Source organism: Hippopotamus amphibius, chromosome 1, assembly GCF_030028045.1.
Source record: "Hippopotamus amphibius kiboko isolate mHipAmp2 chromosome 1, mHipAmp2.hap2, whole genome shotgun sequence".
Classification (NCBI taxonomy): Eukaryota; Metazoa; Chordata; class Mammalia; order Artiodactyla; family Hippopotamidae; genus Hippopotamus; species Hippopotamus amphibius.
In genome coordinates this window covers 218,040,439-218,059,009 of record NC_080186.1, presented here as the reverse complement: position 1 = coordinate 218,059,009, position 18,571 = coordinate 218,040,439, and the positions used below count along the sequence as shown (strand labels likewise).

Genomic DNA, 18,571 nt, shown 5'->3' with positions numbered 1-18,571 from the left:
TGCTTAAATATTCTAAAAGGCCAAAATGTCAAATTATTTAATGTGCAAAACTACGTTCATAAATGGATGTGATTAAATGGTGAAACAGAGGACATCCAAAAAAATTTGAAATGATCTTCTTTTGGGTTAAACCAGAAAAAGCACAAGTTTTCAATGTCTAAAATTATGTTGCATGCAAATAAAGAGCCATACACACAATGAAGAGAAAATCTCTAATAATTTATTTGACCTTCAGTTTCACATTGTGAAAAAAAAAACAGTTTTACAAAACCTCAAAAACGTAGTAGCAAACAAGTACATGTGAACACGAACACTTTACTTCAACTTACACAGTTTTGTACGTGAACCACATATTCAATAGTCAAGAGAGGGATATTATTCAGCTCTAATCATTCTTATTCAGACAGGTGTCAAGCCCAGAGAAAAGGGGGCTACACAATTATACCAGAAGTGGAAGGCTGCCCTTTGTCATCCGTTCCCACAGCAACCGGTCCACAGAATAAGAAGAACCTTCTCTGTCTTATGCCAAGGTTTTTTGTGTGCACTGTGCTGTGAATTGTATTTGCTTCAAAGTGTGGGATGTTTCACAGGGTGAGAATGGTCAAGTAGTGAGCCCAAATGCCTCCATCAATTCAAAGAGCGGGAGTCCAGAAAGTTCCCTGCAGGCTGGGGGCCCACCCTGACCACAGCTCCCTCTGGCTCACACACAGCAATTAAGAGAGGATTCAAGGACAGACCACAACTTTGAAACAGCTGCAGAAAATTCACCCTGCTTTCAAAAGCCACGCAGTGACACCCACATCTTGGCAGATTTGCATCATAAACTACGGAGCTGCAACTGCTACAATATACTGCCAGGGTACAATCAGACATTTGCATTGTTTAGAACACATCTAGGAGCAAGGGACTGACTGCTGGAAAGTACTGAGACCCTTTGATTCCAACCGTTCATTTATTTTGGTCCAACTATATAGCCCACTTATTCATGGCATGGACGGACAAGTACAATTACTCTAATGTATTCAGGTGAAGAAAAATGTGAAGGATTTATCTGTCATTAGACAATGCAAACACACGATGCAAAGGTTATCAGTCTTAAAACTCTATTTTCTAAAATACGGTAATGAGCGAGACAGAAATGAGAGCAGTGCGCATTGCAAATTCTGAGCATCCCTGGACACCTGTGAGGAAGCACCTATGAGTCTACCACTAACACCTACCACGGCACATGTTTAAGAAACAAGCACTTGAACTAGCAAAGAATGTATTCACAACTGATTCCCAACTCTCCCGGAAAACCTCTCAGCAAGGGCTGCTACTTACAATTCTTTGGTGTTTGGGGGCCATATGTGTCACTTTTGTGCACCAAAGAGTTCTTTTAGAGACTTACCTAAGAGGAAGCACTAAAGTATACATTGTACCCACGTGAATATCACCTTGGAGAAATTTTAGCACTTTTGCTAAACCCTACAGCAAGAAGAGAGAACCACTGACCTAGGTCAAGCAGATCCAGTGAGCGGATTAATCTCCATCCGTGAGAGTCCCATTTTTTCCTGTTAACTGTGGTTATGGCCAAGTATTCTCACAGGGTAATAAATAGATAAATAAATAAACTTTGGACAATGCCTTTATCTGTGCCCTATATACAGAACTAGTCCATAGCACTTTCCAGGATTTCGGGATATTACACAAAAAAATTTTTTAAAAAGCGAAAAAAAAAAAAAAAAAACCTGCCAAGTGATTTGGTCCTTTCTACATTTCAGCAGCTGAGATTGAAGCAAGTGAATCGGACAGGAAGGAGAAGGGCAGAAAGAAGCCTTCCCTTGCCCTGGGAGCCATCAGCAGGACCAGAGCCCACGAAACCCCATTCAAAGTTGGTAAGTCTAAGAAAAATGACCTTCCTGCTTTCTCTACCTCTAGGATGTAACTTGTCTCCGTCTTATAATCCTTCCCTGTCTTGACATTTACAAAATCCCCCCCACCCTTCCCATCCCACCCTCCAGTTATACTCCTAATTGTAACTCCAAAGTTTTCACTTCTGTGCAGCAGAGCACAACACAACAGCCACAAAATTGTGCAAAACGTACAACCATTCACACGCGTCCGTACACGTGAAGAGAACTGTAAGCATTGTTTCCACATGCAGGCCTTAAACAATAAATAGCTAAATCTACAACAAATTTCTTACCAGCCAAGGGAAAGTTTAAAGTCACTTATAAATAGAAAAGAACATCTACCAAACAGCTACCAACAATGTCCCCATTGTTCAGAAACGTTCCTGGGGAGCGCAGCCCCTCGGAGATTCGCGTGGAGTCCAGTGGTCCTCACTCTGTAGCCAGCCCAGCCAGCTTCCCTCCAGGCCTCACAGTCGGGCTTTCACTCTCCAACAGCAGCTGGTGTGGAGGCTTCACGCTTGCTCCTCAGAGAGAGGTGACAGCCATTTCAAATTTTACACATAAATGGTGGAGCCCGTGGAAATCAAATGCTGAATATGGTACAGCAAGGGAAAAGGGCCGGCTTTCCTCTCCCTTTGAGGGGCTGATTAACGCGGACATTAATCCACAATTACAAGACAAGGACTAGATCACAGGTTCGTTCATTCATATTTAAACCATGTGCTACTTGCACTGGAAACCCCACCCCCTCCCCCACCCCTTCCTTCATGTCCAGTTAGAAGCATTTACAAGGTGCGGTGGATTGGATTGTAGCAACCTCTTTTCCTTTTTCTTTTCCTTCTCTTCATTCAGTTTGGCCTCGCCAAAGCAGAAATCTCATCTTGTCTCATCGAGGCATGGAGTCAGCTAAAATAAAGGAAAAGGAACATTTTTTGTGAGTCTCAAAATCTGAAAAAAAAAAATTCAACTTGGGACAGAGTTGGTCAATATGGCTTCTAAAGGTCTTCATTTGGTAGGTGCAGTCATGCATGCGGATGGCCCGAGAAAAACCATGGTATCTAAAGAAAGACCTTCTCTTCTTTCCTAAACATACATACGTTCAAATTCAAACCTATACATCTATGTGCTGTTAACGCGCTGTCATCTTCTGCTTCTGACATTCCTAATTCCTCTCCTCAGTTAAACAGAGCCACTGTAAAGTGATCACCGGAGGCCCACGAGAGATTCTTATGCCAATCCCTTCCCCCCAGCTTTGGCCCATTTACCATAAAGGATTCCAAATCAACTTTATTCACCATATAGAAGGCAGCCACAGTAATCCTTATTTAAATGCATCTCTGCTATTCATTATGGCAGAAATCAGTCTCGCTTCCTTTCACCTGACAGCATACCAGGCCTCACCAGCCCAAGGCTGGAGTTTATTCTCCAAGTTCATCCGTCCACACTTAGGAGACGAGGGCTGTGCTATGCAGTGTTATTATCTACAGAATCAACGGGGGTCACACGTGAACAAAAATTCAAGGTGCCCTAACCACGAAGCCTGCACGTTTCATAAGAGCTGCTGTTTCCTCACACCACCTATCCTTCCCATCGGGTTAAGTCTAATTTTACAGTGGGAGAGTCTGCAGCGGGCTTTTGTCTTTCAGAGGCTCACCCCACCTGTCCTTGGAGCCCATTTCCAGCCCTCGCGCGTAGCAATCTGCAGCGCCAATGCTGACACCCCAATGCTGTTCAGCCCCGATGCTGAACAGACAAAGAGAATTCAGGAGGAGCCGCCCATAACTCGCCTTGAATGCTTCTTGCTCTGGTGTGTTCAGCAGTCTGATTCATTTCATTAGCTGTTCCTTTTGGCAGTTTCCTAACAGTGATTCAAGCTTTCAAGGCATTCCTTAGACTGGGGTGTCATCCCTCACACCCCCACCTCCGTGCAACCTACACATCCACATTAGACCGAAAGAATGTATCTTGTAATAATACGAAATTTCAAGAGGTTGCATACTCAAACAGAAAAATAAAAAAACCCCAAGACAAAAGCACCTCTAAAAAGGGGGGTAGGGAGCAAAGCAAACCAAAATCCAAATGCTGTCAAGGTGGGGCCACATAGTACCATGAAAATAAAATGGAGCAAAATCAAAAGTAATTTCCCTTTTGTCCCTCCCAGCGGCTGACAGAGCAGCAAGGAGAGAGTTAAAATCTCCTTGGTGGATAAGCTTTTAGACCTAGGGAAACTTTTTGTTAACCCTGTATTAATTCAGGCAGCACCTACACGTGGAGGGCAAAGCCGGGTCCCAGAGGCAAGCCTTTGCAGCCCAGACTGATACCTACACAGCACCTCTTTTAAGTCACTCCATCCAGCTTAAGTGTCTTAACACTATCTTGTGTGTAGTAAACTTTAGAAATTTAAACCAACATTCTCCCCATCAGAAACTGCAAGAGTGGCTTTTTTCAGCCCCACACCACCCTTTAAAAAGGCGAACCTGGCCCCGTCGAATTTCCTTATTCTGTGCTTGACTCTCTGGCTAATAGCACCAAGGGCGGAGGGGATGTTGTTTCGAACATAACCCAACACTTTATTTGCTCCATTTCCCAGGGACCGGACGCGTGTGATTAGATTCAAATACCCAGGAGAGGGCGAATTCGAGTGTTTGCCAACACACTCTGGGCTGAGAAAGGAGGTACCAAAAGTGAAGTATTAAAATAACAAGCAGGTGATAGTCAAAGAAACCTCATTTTCCCATGACACACAAAGCTAATTCCACTGTGAGCTAAGGTATAAACTGAAGGAAGGACAGAAAACTAATACTAGTATTGAACACAATATGTATCAGGCACGGGCTAGGTATATTCACCCCTTTCTTTTCTTTTTCCTCCTTTATCAGTTCAGCCAAGCCTGAGCTGGGACAGATCTTAAGAAAAGCACAATTCAGATCACTCATTTGACAAAGGAGAGCTCTGTCCAAACTCCACAGCTTAAAGTAGAAACAGAATGCACATGTGGTCTCTCTCTTTTCCACCTCCACTTCCAAGGATGCCAGCCAGTTACCGCCTGGATGTACCACCACCATCACTGGCAATTTTTAAGACTCTCCTATGCAAATATAGTCAGTTCTGGACTCGCACCCAATTCAGTGCACTGTTAACTGATGCTTTGGCCTAGAAGGTTCTTTAAACCTGCTTTAGAGTTGAGTAATGCATTCATAACGCAAATGAAACAACCCCTTTCAGAGTATTTGTTTATTCAGAATTACTGAGATGCCAGCAAGGCTGCAACAACCAGTTTGGTGTGGGACGCTATTAGCCCCATTGGCTCCCCAGAGGACGGTTCTGACAGTTCCTGCTCCTTTGAAGGAGTTTCAGTCCAGGTAAACATTGCATTACTAAGAACTGTACTAACTGTAATAGGCTGGAGGAGATAACTGAAGAAAGAAACAGAAAGATTACGTGAGAAAGGGAGGCCAGTTTGACTGGTGTTTCTAAACGAGCTGTAAGAGATGAGGAAAGAAAAAAGACAAATGAGTCCAAACCCCTCTTTGCTAGAAGGTCCCCTTCTAAGGTGTGAAACATACTAGGGAACACAGAAACAAACCTTTCCAAGGAATGAGTTCGTTTTCCCAGCAGGTCCTCCAAAGCAGATTTTTAAATTTTATTCTCTTACTATTTGGTAATGAGCCCATAAGTCACCAAAACAAATCAACCCATTCCATGTGCTCTGTGCTACACTTAGACACGCTTAAGCGATTCCAGGGCCAAAGCTGAGAATGCTTTAACAGCAGCAAAGCGGCCATTAGCTTCCCGAACCCTGAACTGTGTAGGCCTATTAATTATTTGAGCCAAGAGTATTATATACTCTTAAGTACACAAGACAACCATTATGTACTCAGATATATGACACAGAAACACAACTTTTGTTCACCCTGACAATGGGGTCAGCCTGACTGATTAACTCTGAAAAGCTGTAGGAAGGGCAGCTTAGACGGCTCAATGTGTCCACCCATCAGACAAGCTTATACGATGCAGGTGCAACCTTTTACAAGGACAGACCTAGACTTCACAAAAGTTAATAAATGCCCTAACGGGGGCTATGTTCTTGGAGGAAGAGGGGAGAAAAAACATTTAAAATAAGCTAAGAAATAATTTTGGACAGAATACACTGGAAATAATTTTCAGCATTCAATTTTTTAAATCCTACTTCATTCCAAAAAGGGTTTGAGGAAGCTAAATTTAAACATCAACAAGTATTTCCTGGGGTGATACCCATGTGAAGTTTATTAAGTGGCCATTCGGTGTGAGCTCAAGTGCTTACGCTCCAGAGCCAGACGGAGCCCTAGGTCCCTGGGCAACGTACTTAACCCCTGTGTGCATCAGGTGTTGTCATCTCCAAAGTGCTCTCGTAAGAACAGCCCCCAGGGTTGTTGTGGGGACCAAATGAAATGACCCATGTGAAACACACAGCCCAGCAGCTGGCACGCGCGGAGGGCTCAGGCGACATCAGCTGGCATTAGGAACACAGGTCAGGGTTCCCAAGCTGGCCGTAATTAGAATCACTGAAGAACTTCCTAACCATGCTCATTCCTGGGCCCCACCCAGAGCTAATGAAACCCAGCCCCTGGGGTGGGCAGGCTTTGAAAAGCTCTTTGGGGGACTCTGAGGCCCAGTAAAGGCTGAGAACCACTGGCTTACGTTTTGAGGGGTTGCAGCTGTGGTCAACACACGTGTTTAAGTTCCAGGGTGCAAGGGCTTTTATTCGTCGTTCGTGTAGTACTTCTAGAGGATGGGCCGTACGGAATCTGTTTCACTCTACATACGCGCTTACACAGCTAGCTCAACTATACGGATACTTACAGCTCAACTGACGCTTACCTCGCGCTTACTCTCTTTAGATGCGTGGCGTTTAAGAGGGCAGATGTTTCCAGGTGCTGACAAAGGCAGTAGGGATCAGCGAGTAGGGGACTGTGGTTACGCTGTTCCACGCATCCAGCGTGGGATCATAGCAGTCCAGAGTTTTGCATCGCTGGATGCCAAAGTACCCTCCGACCACGTAGAGTTTGTTTCCGGAGGCCACAGCGTGACAGCTCATGCGCTTTGCCGTTACGTCTCCCACCTTGGTCCACTGGTAAGTCTCACTATTGAACTTATAAGCAGAGCAGGCGGAGAACTCGGTATCTCCCCCCATAATAAAAATCTGGTTACCCAGCACAGCTGCCGCCGTGTAACGCCACGGCTGGGGACAGGTGGCCGGGACCGTCCACCTATTTTCACATTGATCGTAACACTGAACCTTGGGGAGCTTGTCATGACTCACGCTGGTACCTCCGAAAGCAAACAGCTTGAGCTTGGCACTCACCACTGCGGCATTGCTGACCCCTTCTCGGAGGGGGGCCACCATGGTCCATTTGTTGGTTGTGGGGTCATAATGTTCTACTTGCTTTAGAGAGACTGAGGGGGAGGCCGGGAGGCAGCCAGTGGCGGCGGTGTGCCCCCCAACCACATACAGGCAGTGCTTCAGCTCAGCAGAGCCATGGCCAAACCTGGCCACCAGCATGGGGGCCGCCTTGGACCACTCCTCATGCAGGGTATCATAAACCCAGACATCTTTCGAGACTCCGTTCTCAGAGCCTCGCCCCCCAGTAATGTATACTTTGCAGCCAATTGCACATGCACTGAACTCTTTTCTCGGGCTGGGGATGTCAGCCTTGGGAATGATCTCTTTGGCCTTCTGGTCGACCAAATACAGCTTGTCACACATGAAAGTCTGTCCTCCCAAGAGGAAGAGGGCATGGCCGGTTTTCCGGGGCCGGGCACAGAGGCTGGTTACCACGCCGTCGTTCTGCAGGATTTTCAGTTTGCATCTGATGGCCTCTTCCACGATCTCCTTGCTCTTCCTCTGCTTAGTAATGAGTTCCTCCATGGCCACGTTCTCCATGAGATAGATGGCCGGCAGCAGAGCCAGCCTCACCGTCTGCAACAGCTCTGGGAGGTAGCAGTAGCGCTTCTTCAGGTCGTAGCTGATCCAGTTAATTGCAGACTCGTACACAAGCCTTTCGTCTTCGGTCTCCAGCTCTTCACTGGACAGGAGCTGCACGACCATGTCCTGGGGCAGCTGGAGGAAATCTTCGTTCTTCCTGATGGTCTGGAAGTTGCTGAGACACATCCTCCAGGAGAGCTCGTACAGCTTGGTGCACTGGTGTGCGTCAGACAGCAACAGCATGCCCAGGCAGTTGGTGGGGTGCAGGTTCTTCTCCAGGAACTCGGCACAAGCATCGCGAATGTCCTGAAACTCCAGCATGTCACCAGCTTCCAGGAGCGATTCCGCGTTTTCTTCATTGATGATGACCCGGGAGGAGTACGCGTAGTCGAGGAGCAGCTCCAAGACTTCCGGATGGATGGAGTTGTCGAAGTTGACTTCGCTGTCCTGGCTCTCTTTCAGGCCGCCGCTGAACATGGCTTCGAAGTAGCGGCTGCACGCGGCCAGCACTGCCCGGTGACAAGGGAAGGTCCTGTTTCCAGCATGGAGAAGGACGTCGGTGAAGAGACGCTGCTGGCGTAACAGGTTCAGGTGAGTGAGGACACTGTCCGCATAGGAGGACTTGTGGAATAGATAGATGTTAATAGAGCCACTGCTGGCCCTGGACTTGCGGTTCTCGTGTACGCTGACGGACATTTTGCTTCCACTCCTGAAAAACAAAACACAACCATTGAACGTGATGCTCCCGGTGTTCAGAACAGCTGAAGCGAAGCAACAGTTGTTTTGGACACAGGAAACAGAACACTCTGCAATTGGCCCTGCTGCCCCCTGTTCTGAATAATGGACGGCCGGGCCTATACAAAGTCAGAGACGGCTACCTACTTATACGGAAAGGCACTAATTATAATACTGTTGAGCTATTTAAACTATACACTGTTTAAAAAAAAAAAAAATCACTGCTTAAGAGCAGGTTCATCTTGGAAAACCTGATTGCCAACTTTCAGGATGCTGAAGTCCTTGAGAATGTAAGTCAGCAAAAGCCGAGAGGAGCGAGGTCTCATTCTCACAGCTCTCTGCCCTAGTCCAGCGGATTCACTGCTGGCCACTCGAAATGCCAGGCCTCCAGCTCTCGTAACGCTGGGATGGGCACTGGCTTTAACTTCCTATGCAAGCAACATAAAGCCATGTGTAAAACAAACACCTACTAATTAATTCCACTGCGAATTCCTTTGGTACCACCCAGTGTCTTCCCCAAGTGTAAGTATAGTAAATGGGAAATGTAACATTAAAACTACAGGCTTAGGCCAACTTCTGAAATGAACAAACTTCTGTTTAACGTTACAAATAATTTCTAACCAGACACCTCTACCACTACAGCATCTTAAAAGAGTACCAATATAAACACAGCCATATATTGATCTGCAAGCTATTGCAGAAACACAGAATAGATTCTGGCCACAATCACCACTCACCCTTCCTGCTCTGGACAGCTTCCAAAGTGGGGATTTGGGCACAGAAAAGGAAGAATATTTTGAGTAGCAAACTCAGGAGTTCTGTTATTCTGTTCTCCCTGCTTTAAATCAATTCTTAGAAAACGAGTCGCAAGAACAAAAGATGTATCCACCTCTCTTTCTTGATTAAACAGGGCATCACCAGGACCATTCTTACGTACCTGCAAATGCTGGCACCTGCATATAGGAGTTCAAAATGCAAAAATGCAAATGTCACTTTATCTAAATCAACACACACACACACACACACACACACACACACACGGGCGTGTATGTGTGTAAGTGTGTTGCCAGCCGTTGTTAATTTAGGGTCACTCTAGAATTTATTTGCTGACTAGAGTGCTTTCCTCAGTATCTAAATGGAAATTATACAGAATTGAATGCTCTCTTTGGCTTTTCTCAGTAATCAAACTGGAGGCTAAAGATACAGGACATGCCTATCACCTCTCTTCAAAAATAGAATTCTTTTTCCTTTTTAACCCTACCCTTCTGTTACTTCAAAGGAATAAAGACTTCAAGAACCTGCCTGTCAAAGGATTCCTAGGGAAACTGTTTATCCCAGGAGGGTAAACTGAACGGTTACAGTATCTGTTCCAAATTCAGAACAGCCAGTCCTTAGGGCAGAGCTGAAACCCACCGCCTGCTTGTTTCCTTCAACCTGACCAGTGGAGGCTAGGCAGGCACAGAAAACAACAGAGGTGGGTACCTAACTTGCCTTTGACACACAGGCCTCATACTATTAGGAGTTACAACTTGTTTTCTTTTATTTTGGGCATGTAACTTTTCATCACGGGTAAACATGACTTAGTGGAAGAAAATACCAGTCCTAGGGGTCTGGTGTTAAGAAGACTTTACCAAGAACCCATCAGTCTCCATAGTGACTTGGGCCATGACAAATGGTGAGGAGGGAAGCATCACCCCCACCTCAAGCTAAGCCTCTATGGGCTAGTGCATTTACCCAATGCCCAATGCACCTAAGAGCAACTGACAGGACCCTATGTGAATGCACCAGGTTCTCTAATGTGTTACAACATGCATTAGCATTCCTGCTGTTCTACCTCTGTAGTCATCATTTGCATTAGGACAATCTGAAGTACTGTGAGGAAGATTTTAAGCCTAAACCTCAAACGATAGTATAAATACTCCTATGCCTTATAAAGAAATGTACAAGAATTCCAAATGAGTAGCTATGCTTTTTTTTTTAAAGCTAATGCTTCCAAAGCAACCTCAAAAGCTGCCTCCCTTGGATGGACCGAGAGATTATCATACAAAGTAAGTCAAACAGAGAAAGATATATACCATATGATATAGCTTATATGCAGAACCTAAAAAATGATACAAATGAAGTTATTTACAAAACAGAAATAGACTCAAAGACATAGAAAACAAATTTATGGTTACCAAAGGGGGGGAGGATAAATTAGGAGTTTGGGATTAAAATATACACGCTACTATATATAAAATAGATAACCAACAAGGATCTACTGTATTGCACATGGAACTATACTCAATGTCTTGTAATAACCTATAATGGAAAAGAAACTAAAAAAGTATTATTTATTTATATATATGTGTGTGTGTATATATATATATGAATCACTGTGCTGTACACCTGAAACTAACAACACTGTAGATCAACTATATTTCAGTTTTAAGAAAACAAAAGCTGCCTTCTTTCTGGCTAAGAGTGAATGCAGCTCTGACCAAAGAATGAGGCTGCACAAAGTACATAAGCACCAAAGTGTCTGCAGATTGAGCTGGAATCACACCCACCCGGCCCAGACGGTGTTTCCCTGAGCCATGTAAAACAACACTCACAGCCAGTCTTACACTTAACAAAACAATGTAGAAGACCTTGGGATATAGGATCTGCATCTCTTTGCATCCTGTGTTTATGTTCCTGTATTTCCCAGGTAGGGTCATAAAGCCAGCAGAAAGAGCCTAGCCTGTCATCTTAGATGCCACCCAGATGTAGAAGTGTGTGACAGTCAAAATCCAAGCATCCTGCAGCAATATTTGATTCAAATCAAAGGTAAACTTGAAGACCCAAGGGACATGACTTGCCTTCTGGTTTAAAATTATGCAGACATAAAAACATCAGCAGAAACCATGTATACAGCCACTAAACACACCTTCAACAAAAAAATGAATCATCCTTCTGGCATTTTTTAAGCCCCCAGAGAAATAATATTTGCATGCCAGGTAAGTGGCAAAAAAAGAAAAATGCACACATATACTTAACCTGCCTCTACAAAGAAGGGGGAAAGGGCTGTTATTACCAGTGAACAGCAAAAGGTTTGAGCTACAGTAACTTCGGTTTATTTAATGCTCTTTAACCAGGCTCTCAGCCTCCAATACTTAGCGGCATGTCACATTTCTTTGGGATTTGAACCTGATCTCGATGCAATCAAAAGAGAAACTAGGCAGATTTTCTGGTTACTGCTAACAACAGAACAACATATGCTGTCCTCTATAACACTTGTAAATGCTCTTTAAGACGCTGGCCATGCCTGTGAAGGCGACACCAGATACACGCCAAGTTCAATGGTTCATCTCCACCCCGCCCACCAAATCCTATCCTCTGAAACTAAGCATGGTAAGACTAAATACTTGCAGAAGAAGGAACTAATTTTTCAGAAACCAGTTTTCATTCATTCCCTAGAGACACCTGGCCGCAGTGAACGTGCCCTCCCTAGGGGTGTGTGCGCGTGGCACCAGAGCTCGCCGTGCGGGGTAGGGTGCAACGTGGACGAACAATCCCGCGCGCTCGGCAATGCGCTTTCCGCGGAGGGAGGGTATTGACTGTACCCTGGCTCAGCCCCTCGCTCCCCAGCAGCTCGCCCGGGCGTCGCGCCGCCCAGAGGAGGCCCCTCCGTCAATGCCCGGCTCCGCTTGCTGCGGGAGGGCAGCGGCGGACGCCGGGTGTCCGCGGGGAGAACAGCTCCCCAGCACCGTCTACGTCGGAGCTCCGGGCTCTGGAGCGCGCATACCCCCCCGCGCGAGCACACCCCCGCAGGCCAGGCAGCCCCCTGAAACCCGCGGCGTCCGCAACAGGTCCGCGGCGGTGCGGCAGACTTACAGCAGTGGCGACCGGCCACAGGGCACAACCAGCTGGGTTCTCGCCGCGGCCACCGGGCGGGGAGGCGACGGGGCGGACGTCTCAGCCCCAGGGAGCAACGGCGACTGCCCGGGCGAAAGGAGTGCGCATGGGGCTCTGGCTCGCGGGCTGGTAACCGCGGGCGGAATGCCGCGGCCTCACGATCCCCAAGTCGCGGACTCTGCGTGCGCCACTCGCAGAGCAGCTCCCGGAGTGCGCTCGGGACGGGAGAGCAAGCCCGCCGCTGCAGGCACCGCGGAAGGAGGCGGGCTGCGCACTCGGGGGAGGGAGCTGGCAAGCGCCGTGCGCGCCGGCGGCCGCCTGGCGTCTGGACTCGGGCTCCGCAGCGCCGCCGCTGCGCCGCCTCCTCTCCGGCTACCCGAGCAGTCTGCGCCCGGCCGCCCCGCGCCCGGCTATAAGCGGCGCGGCGGGGAGGGGAGGGCGGGGAGGGGAGAGGGCGCGTAGGCAAAAGTGACACCAGGGGCGGGCGGGAGGGAGGAAGCGCGAGAAAGCGGCCGGCAGAGAAGGCGGAGGAAGGGGCGGAGGAGAAGAGTCGGAGGAGAGTGTGTCGGGGGAGTTAATCGGGAGAGGAAGCGGGGGAGGGGGCTGCGGCGAGTGGAGGGAAACAAAGCGGACGCGAAATCTCAGCCCAGAGCAGCTGCAACCCTTGGGGATCGCGAATGAAACAAGTTTTCCCGGGCCGGAGCGTCTGCGCCTCTAGCCCAGCCGGGTGCTGAGGGACCCTTGGCCCGGGAGCGCAGCTCCGCGCTGCGAGAGCCCGCTTGACCCTCAGGAAAGGGCGGCGAGGGGCGAGCCTGGTGTCCGCGGCCCGCGCGCCCTAGGCGCGCACAGCCCGCGCGCGGGGTGGGATACCTAGAGCGGGGACAGTGTGGCGAGGTTTGGACACAATTTGGGGCACTCCGGGGACAGCGCAGGTTGGGCAAAGCCGGACCATAGGGTTTCTCTGTGGCAGTGGACCAGAAAGAGCCCCAGGCACTTCCAGCCCTCACGTCCTCCCGCACCACCCCTCGCGGGTGTGGCACCCGCGACCGGACTCTGCCCTACGCCGCTCCCGGCAGCAGCAGCCCGGCGCTGTCCGGCCGGCCGCGCACCACGTGCTTTGCAGCCAATCGCCGCAGCCGCTTGATTCAAAGCGAACTGCTCCTAGGAGTGGCCGTGCCGCCTCCTCTCCATAGCGATAAAGCCTCAATCGCCCTCTCAGACTGGGTCCTTTCCTGTCTTTTATCGCCGGGTTGTGTTAGGAGTTCAGCAAAGAAATGGTTCCGCCCAGATGCGTTTGAAGCGCCCGCATGCCATGAGAAGGGAAGGCGATTAGAAAACTAATCTCGAGCGGCGATCACTATTTATGAAATCCACTTCTGATCTTCGTACCAAGGATCTGTCTTTCCACGGGGAGCTGAAATGCCTGTTTTTCTTTTTATTGGGTATTTGGAATAAAGTTCATATGAATGAACTGTAGAGATTACTGGTCCAGCCCCCCACCCCCCCACCCCGTTTTACAGGTTAGGAAACTGGGGCCCAGGGAGATGTGAATTGTCCAGCTCGAGGACACACAGCCACTCGCAGCTGCCTAACCCTATAGCTGGAGTAGGGATCCACGACGGAGTTTTCTCTCCCCATTCTTCCACCTCCAGGCTTTCTTTTGAATATTAGACGCAGAAAAGATTTAAACAGCAAAGAGACTCCGCCTGGAGCGCCCAGAGTCCAGAGACTGCTGAAACCAAGGCTCTGTCCGTCCTTTACTCTAATCCCACTTTCCTTTACACGCGGTCCCTCCTGGTATTGGCGCTGAGAAATTTCGCTGCTCGCAAACAAAGAAAGACACTGCCCTCTGAAGTCCTTTGTTAGCATTAACTCGTCAGCCTCACCACGAGCCTTTACAAATCTGCTTCATGTTTTAACTTACGGAGAGTCTCGGCTCGAGACTGCTTCACAAAGCCGGAAGGTCAGATCCATTCCCGGTCAGACCCACGTGAGGGGGTCTGCCAGCTGCGAGGTAAAGAGAGGGGGAGCGCGGCCAGCCGACCAGGTTCCTAAAGGTGCGGATAGAATCAGCGAGGACCAGACGGATAGAAATGCCGCAGACGCCAGAGATAGGTGCTGAAAAGCCAGGAGAGGGGAACGTGTAGCTATTGCACATATGTCTTTTAAAAAGCATGTTTCTGTAGCCTGTGGCAAGGCGTGGGGGAAGGTGATCTGTGCAGCCTCGGAAGGCATCTCCTCCAAGCGCTTTGTCTGTCTGGGTTGCGGGTCAAAAACAAGCAGGTTGCTTCTTTGGGAAGATCATTGGGTTAACGTCTTCCATGGGGGGTGGGGGACTAGGGAGGGTGTTCTGTTTAAATTAAGGGATTAGCATTTTTTTCTCATTAAGGAGAAGTATTTCCTTCTTACGTTACTTACCAAATCTGCCAGGAACTGTACCTAGATGACCCTGCCTAGGCTTAAAACATGTCCTCAGTTCAGCTGGTTGGCTGGGATTTGCCACAGGAAGCCACTGAGCTAGGAACTGGCCATTTCGGTTGCATCTTTACCACCCAGAGACTGCAGAATGCTCTTAACCAGGGCAGCAAAGTTTACATGTCTTTGCAAATAGCTTTGCTAAGCAGGCAGGGTGAGCTCATCTAGCCATTGTGTCATCATCTACCCATGCTGTTTTCCCGCGTCTGTTCTACCTAATGCTTCCACCTTTCTACTTTTCAAGAAAAGAGAAGAAAAAAAAAAGTTGTGGCCTTGGAAAATCTTGAAAGTATTCAGTGACCATATACATTTGCTTCATCTGCCTTAAGGCGATAAGCAACATGGAGGAAGGGAAAAGAAATTACTTCTTATGTGGGTTATAAAAACTGGAAGACAAATGACCTCCTACAAACTGTATGCTGGTTTGCTTGAGCTGATGTATGAAAAGTTTTCAGGCCTATGGGCAGTTTCTAATGTTTATTTCACAGCTGAAAGTGATTTACAAGTTAGCATATTTATGATCACAGCAACTCAAACTGTTATTCCTCCAGCATCTCTCAGCCAATCCTAAAGGTAATTCTTATCACTTCTCACTTACAGGAAGAAAAGGTGAGCGACTCTTGTGTCTGTATAGGAATAACTCTCTGGACAGACTTGTCATTAAACTGGATGATGATAGACATTGTGGATATGACTCATAAACATCTTGGGAAATACTGCAGTCATCCATGTTGTGCAATGGCCACCACCTCCCTCAAGATGATAGGCCGGTCCCCTGGGCCCCTGGGAGCTGGTCTTCGCCTCTGCCTTGTGACACCAAACCAAGGTCTTGTTTTTAATGCTATTAAGAAGCTATGCCCAAGGCTTTGGCCTTGTTATCTCCCTTAACAATGTTATTTTGTTAGGCTGCAAAATAAGCAGCATGGGGTTAAATGTATTAGCTGCCTTCAAACCTAATTTATCTTCATTCCATCCTAATTTACACTCGGGCTGAATTAATGAGAATGATTTAATTAACACCGAGCGACCGTAGTACCAGGGACAGGACAGGGCAGGGGATTAGACCATACAGTGAGCTAAGCAGCTGCCATCCTGCCTCCTGTGGTTCCCTCCACCCCCCTGCAAGCCCAACCGCATTTCATACACACTCCCTGCCAGTCTTCCAAAAGTGTCCTCTTTGTTCTTTGCGCCTCTTCCTGAATGTGTGACGAAGATGGTACAGCTTTCCTTCCTCGTGTGATTTGTGAAATGGGCCTCGAGGCTGTGGCCTGTAAAGTCAGTGTGGCCAAGAGCCTAACAGCCCGACAAAGATTTGTGTTCTTTCTCCCCTAGTGTCAAGTTCGTGTTGGAAGTGGTACCCAGCCAGAGATGATATGCTCCACCTCCCACCCCATTCCAGCCCAGCTTGGCCCACGCAAGCGCATGCGTGCTTCCATCTTGGGCGCAACGCCTGCGGAAGGAAAGGGAGGGAAGCCGGATGGACAGGGAGAGAAGTTGAGATGGGATGCAGTCTCAGTCAAGGCCTTGGCCGACGCCAGGTGGAGCTCAAGACTGCAAATGACCATGCAGAGTTGTCCCCAGGTAAGGCGAGAAGGCCAGGCTTTAGATGGCTGCAATACCCCTTGCTAAATGCAGGCTGCCCAGGAAAGGGGCCATGGCCGTGGTCGTGTTCCTCCTAGGCCTTTCTGAGGAGGGCAGAGAGCTGGGTGCCTTCTGCTGCCAGCATCCCCAGGGGCCACGCAAGTTCTTCATTCTCCAAAGAGATTCTGAGGCGCTCAGTGCAATGCCCGCTTTGACCCTTCACCCTAACGCAGAGACACAAACCTAGGAAAATGAGCCTCAGTTCCTACCAGTAATCGTCTTTCAAAAAGGCGGAGAATTTTTTTTTAATGTGGCTATTTATTCAAAAGACAAGGATAAGAAAAAAGTAATCAATACAAGAAGTCATCAGCGTCGTCTAAATCAGTTATTTGTCTCTCTGGGGACAAACAAGAGATCTAAACTAATAGTTGTCTAAATTTTGGCTTACCACCTGCTGCATTTATGTCTTTTTAACTGTATTTGTGTTAAACACGTCATGATAAACTTTGAGAGGATTCTTAGAATTGGATCCAAATTGGCATGGTCATATTTTAAAACTTTAGTTGCTTCCTAAATCAATTATAAGTACTACCACTTTACATGTATTTTGTAAATTAAGTTGGATTACAGTGTGACTTTTTAATTTCCAATTCCAATTGCTCATTGCTGATATGTAGGAATACAGGGAACTTCTGTATAATGATGTTTAATGGAAAGTTTTGTGTGACAGTGTATTTGTGTCCTTGCAGTGCAGAGCACCATCGTCGGGCTGAACTTCTCAATTCAGGGTTAGAGCTTGGGGAATTCATTCTTCCTTTAAGGCTCCATCACTTTCCACACCCCCAAGTGACATTGCAAGTGGTAGATAGCTTATTGGCTGCTTACAGGACTGCAGAGGGACACATTTGAGGCACTTTTCCTTGGTATTCCTCGATAAGGTCCAGTCATTAGTAAATCAGACCATTTAGGCTGCTTCTGGTATTTCTAATGCAGAGCCCTTCAAAACAATGATCTTCACAGCCTCTGGCTGGTTATATATTTTAGGGTCAGGCTTTTAAAGCTGCATGTATTATTTTCTCTCTGATCACAAAAGCACTGCATGGTAGAAGGCTGGAAAAAAACAGAAAAATAAAAAGAAAAAATTAACCATACATCCACCACTTAGAGATGACACTTAGCATTTCAATTCTAGTCTTTCTGTATCCACATAGTATTTGATTTTTAGCAGTCACATGGTTAAGGACAGATTCTCTAGAACCAAGCTGGAATTCCGGCTTCGACATTTACTGGCGAGGTGTTTGACAGGCAAGTATTATATCTGGCTGCCTTAGCTTTCCACTTTGCAATATGAGCTAATAACAGGACCTGGCTCAGAGGACTGTTTGACTCCTTAATAAATTAGCATATGTAAAGCACGTAGAACAGAGCCCAGTTAGTGGTAAGTGCTGTATAATGGCTCCTTTTATGATTCCGTAGAAGACTGTTTAAGGAGAATGATAACCCCATAGCTATTTCCTGGGAAATCTCCTAAATAAAAGTGACTTAAATCCTTATCAAAGTTGCTGTTTCCACAATCTGCACCATAGCACTGGATTAAAGGACACTTCCGGTCTTGAATGAATTTATATACTCTTTTGGCGTGTTTATCTGAGGCTCTGCTTCCCTCAATAAAAGCTCAAATTCATGGGAATCGCCTTTGCTTCCTTCCCCCCGTTACTGACACTGTCTTCGTCTTGTCCTGGGACCATCAGTTTTCAGTTGATGTTGGAGAAACAATTCCTAACTCTCCATCATCTTAAAAACTAAACTGCTGAAAGAGAAAAGTATTTAAGAAATAACATTTTTTTAAAAAGCAGCTAACTGTATTTAGAAGGCAGCAGGTCAAAACAGAGCATACGTGAAATACAGGCCCCTGTTTTGTCCTGCCCTGAAGATCTGGTAGAGGGCACTGGGTAAAAGCTCACTCATATCTGTCAGAATCACACCAGACCTCTGCAGGCTGTGGCCTTTCACAGCCCAGGGGCATCTGAAGCCATTTTCCTTC

At 47.3% G+C, this 18,571-nt stretch overlaps 1 protein-coding gene across 2 annotated transcripts; it reads right to left on the bottom strand.

The window, feature by feature from the left end:
* Positions 1 to 1,712: 1,712 nt before the first annotated feature.
* ENC1 (ectodermal-neural cortex 1) lies at positions 1,713 to 12,886 on the bottom strand. 2 transcript variants are annotated; one of them, XR_009054624.1, is made up of 3 exons: positions 12,451 to 12,833; positions 6,576 to 8,569; positions 1,713 to 2,801 (listed from the first exon to the last, which is right to left on the bottom strand). XR_009054624.1 is itself a non-coding variant. In XM_057741109.1 (3 exons), the coding sequence occupies exon 2, from the start codon at positions 8,554 to 8,556 to the stop codon at positions 6,787 to 6,789; it is 1,770 nt and encodes a 589-aa protein (XP_057597092.1). In that variant the 5' UTR covers positions 8,557 to 8,569; positions 12,451 to 12,886; the 3' UTR covers positions 1,713 to 2,801; positions 6,756 to 6,786. The 2 variants fall into 2 exon arrangements, 1 of the variants encoding a protein (XP_057597092.1); XM_057741109.1 differs by having other exon boundaries at positions 6,756 to 8,569; positions 12,451 to 12,886.
* Positions 12,887 to 18,571: the final 5,685 nt, after the last annotated feature.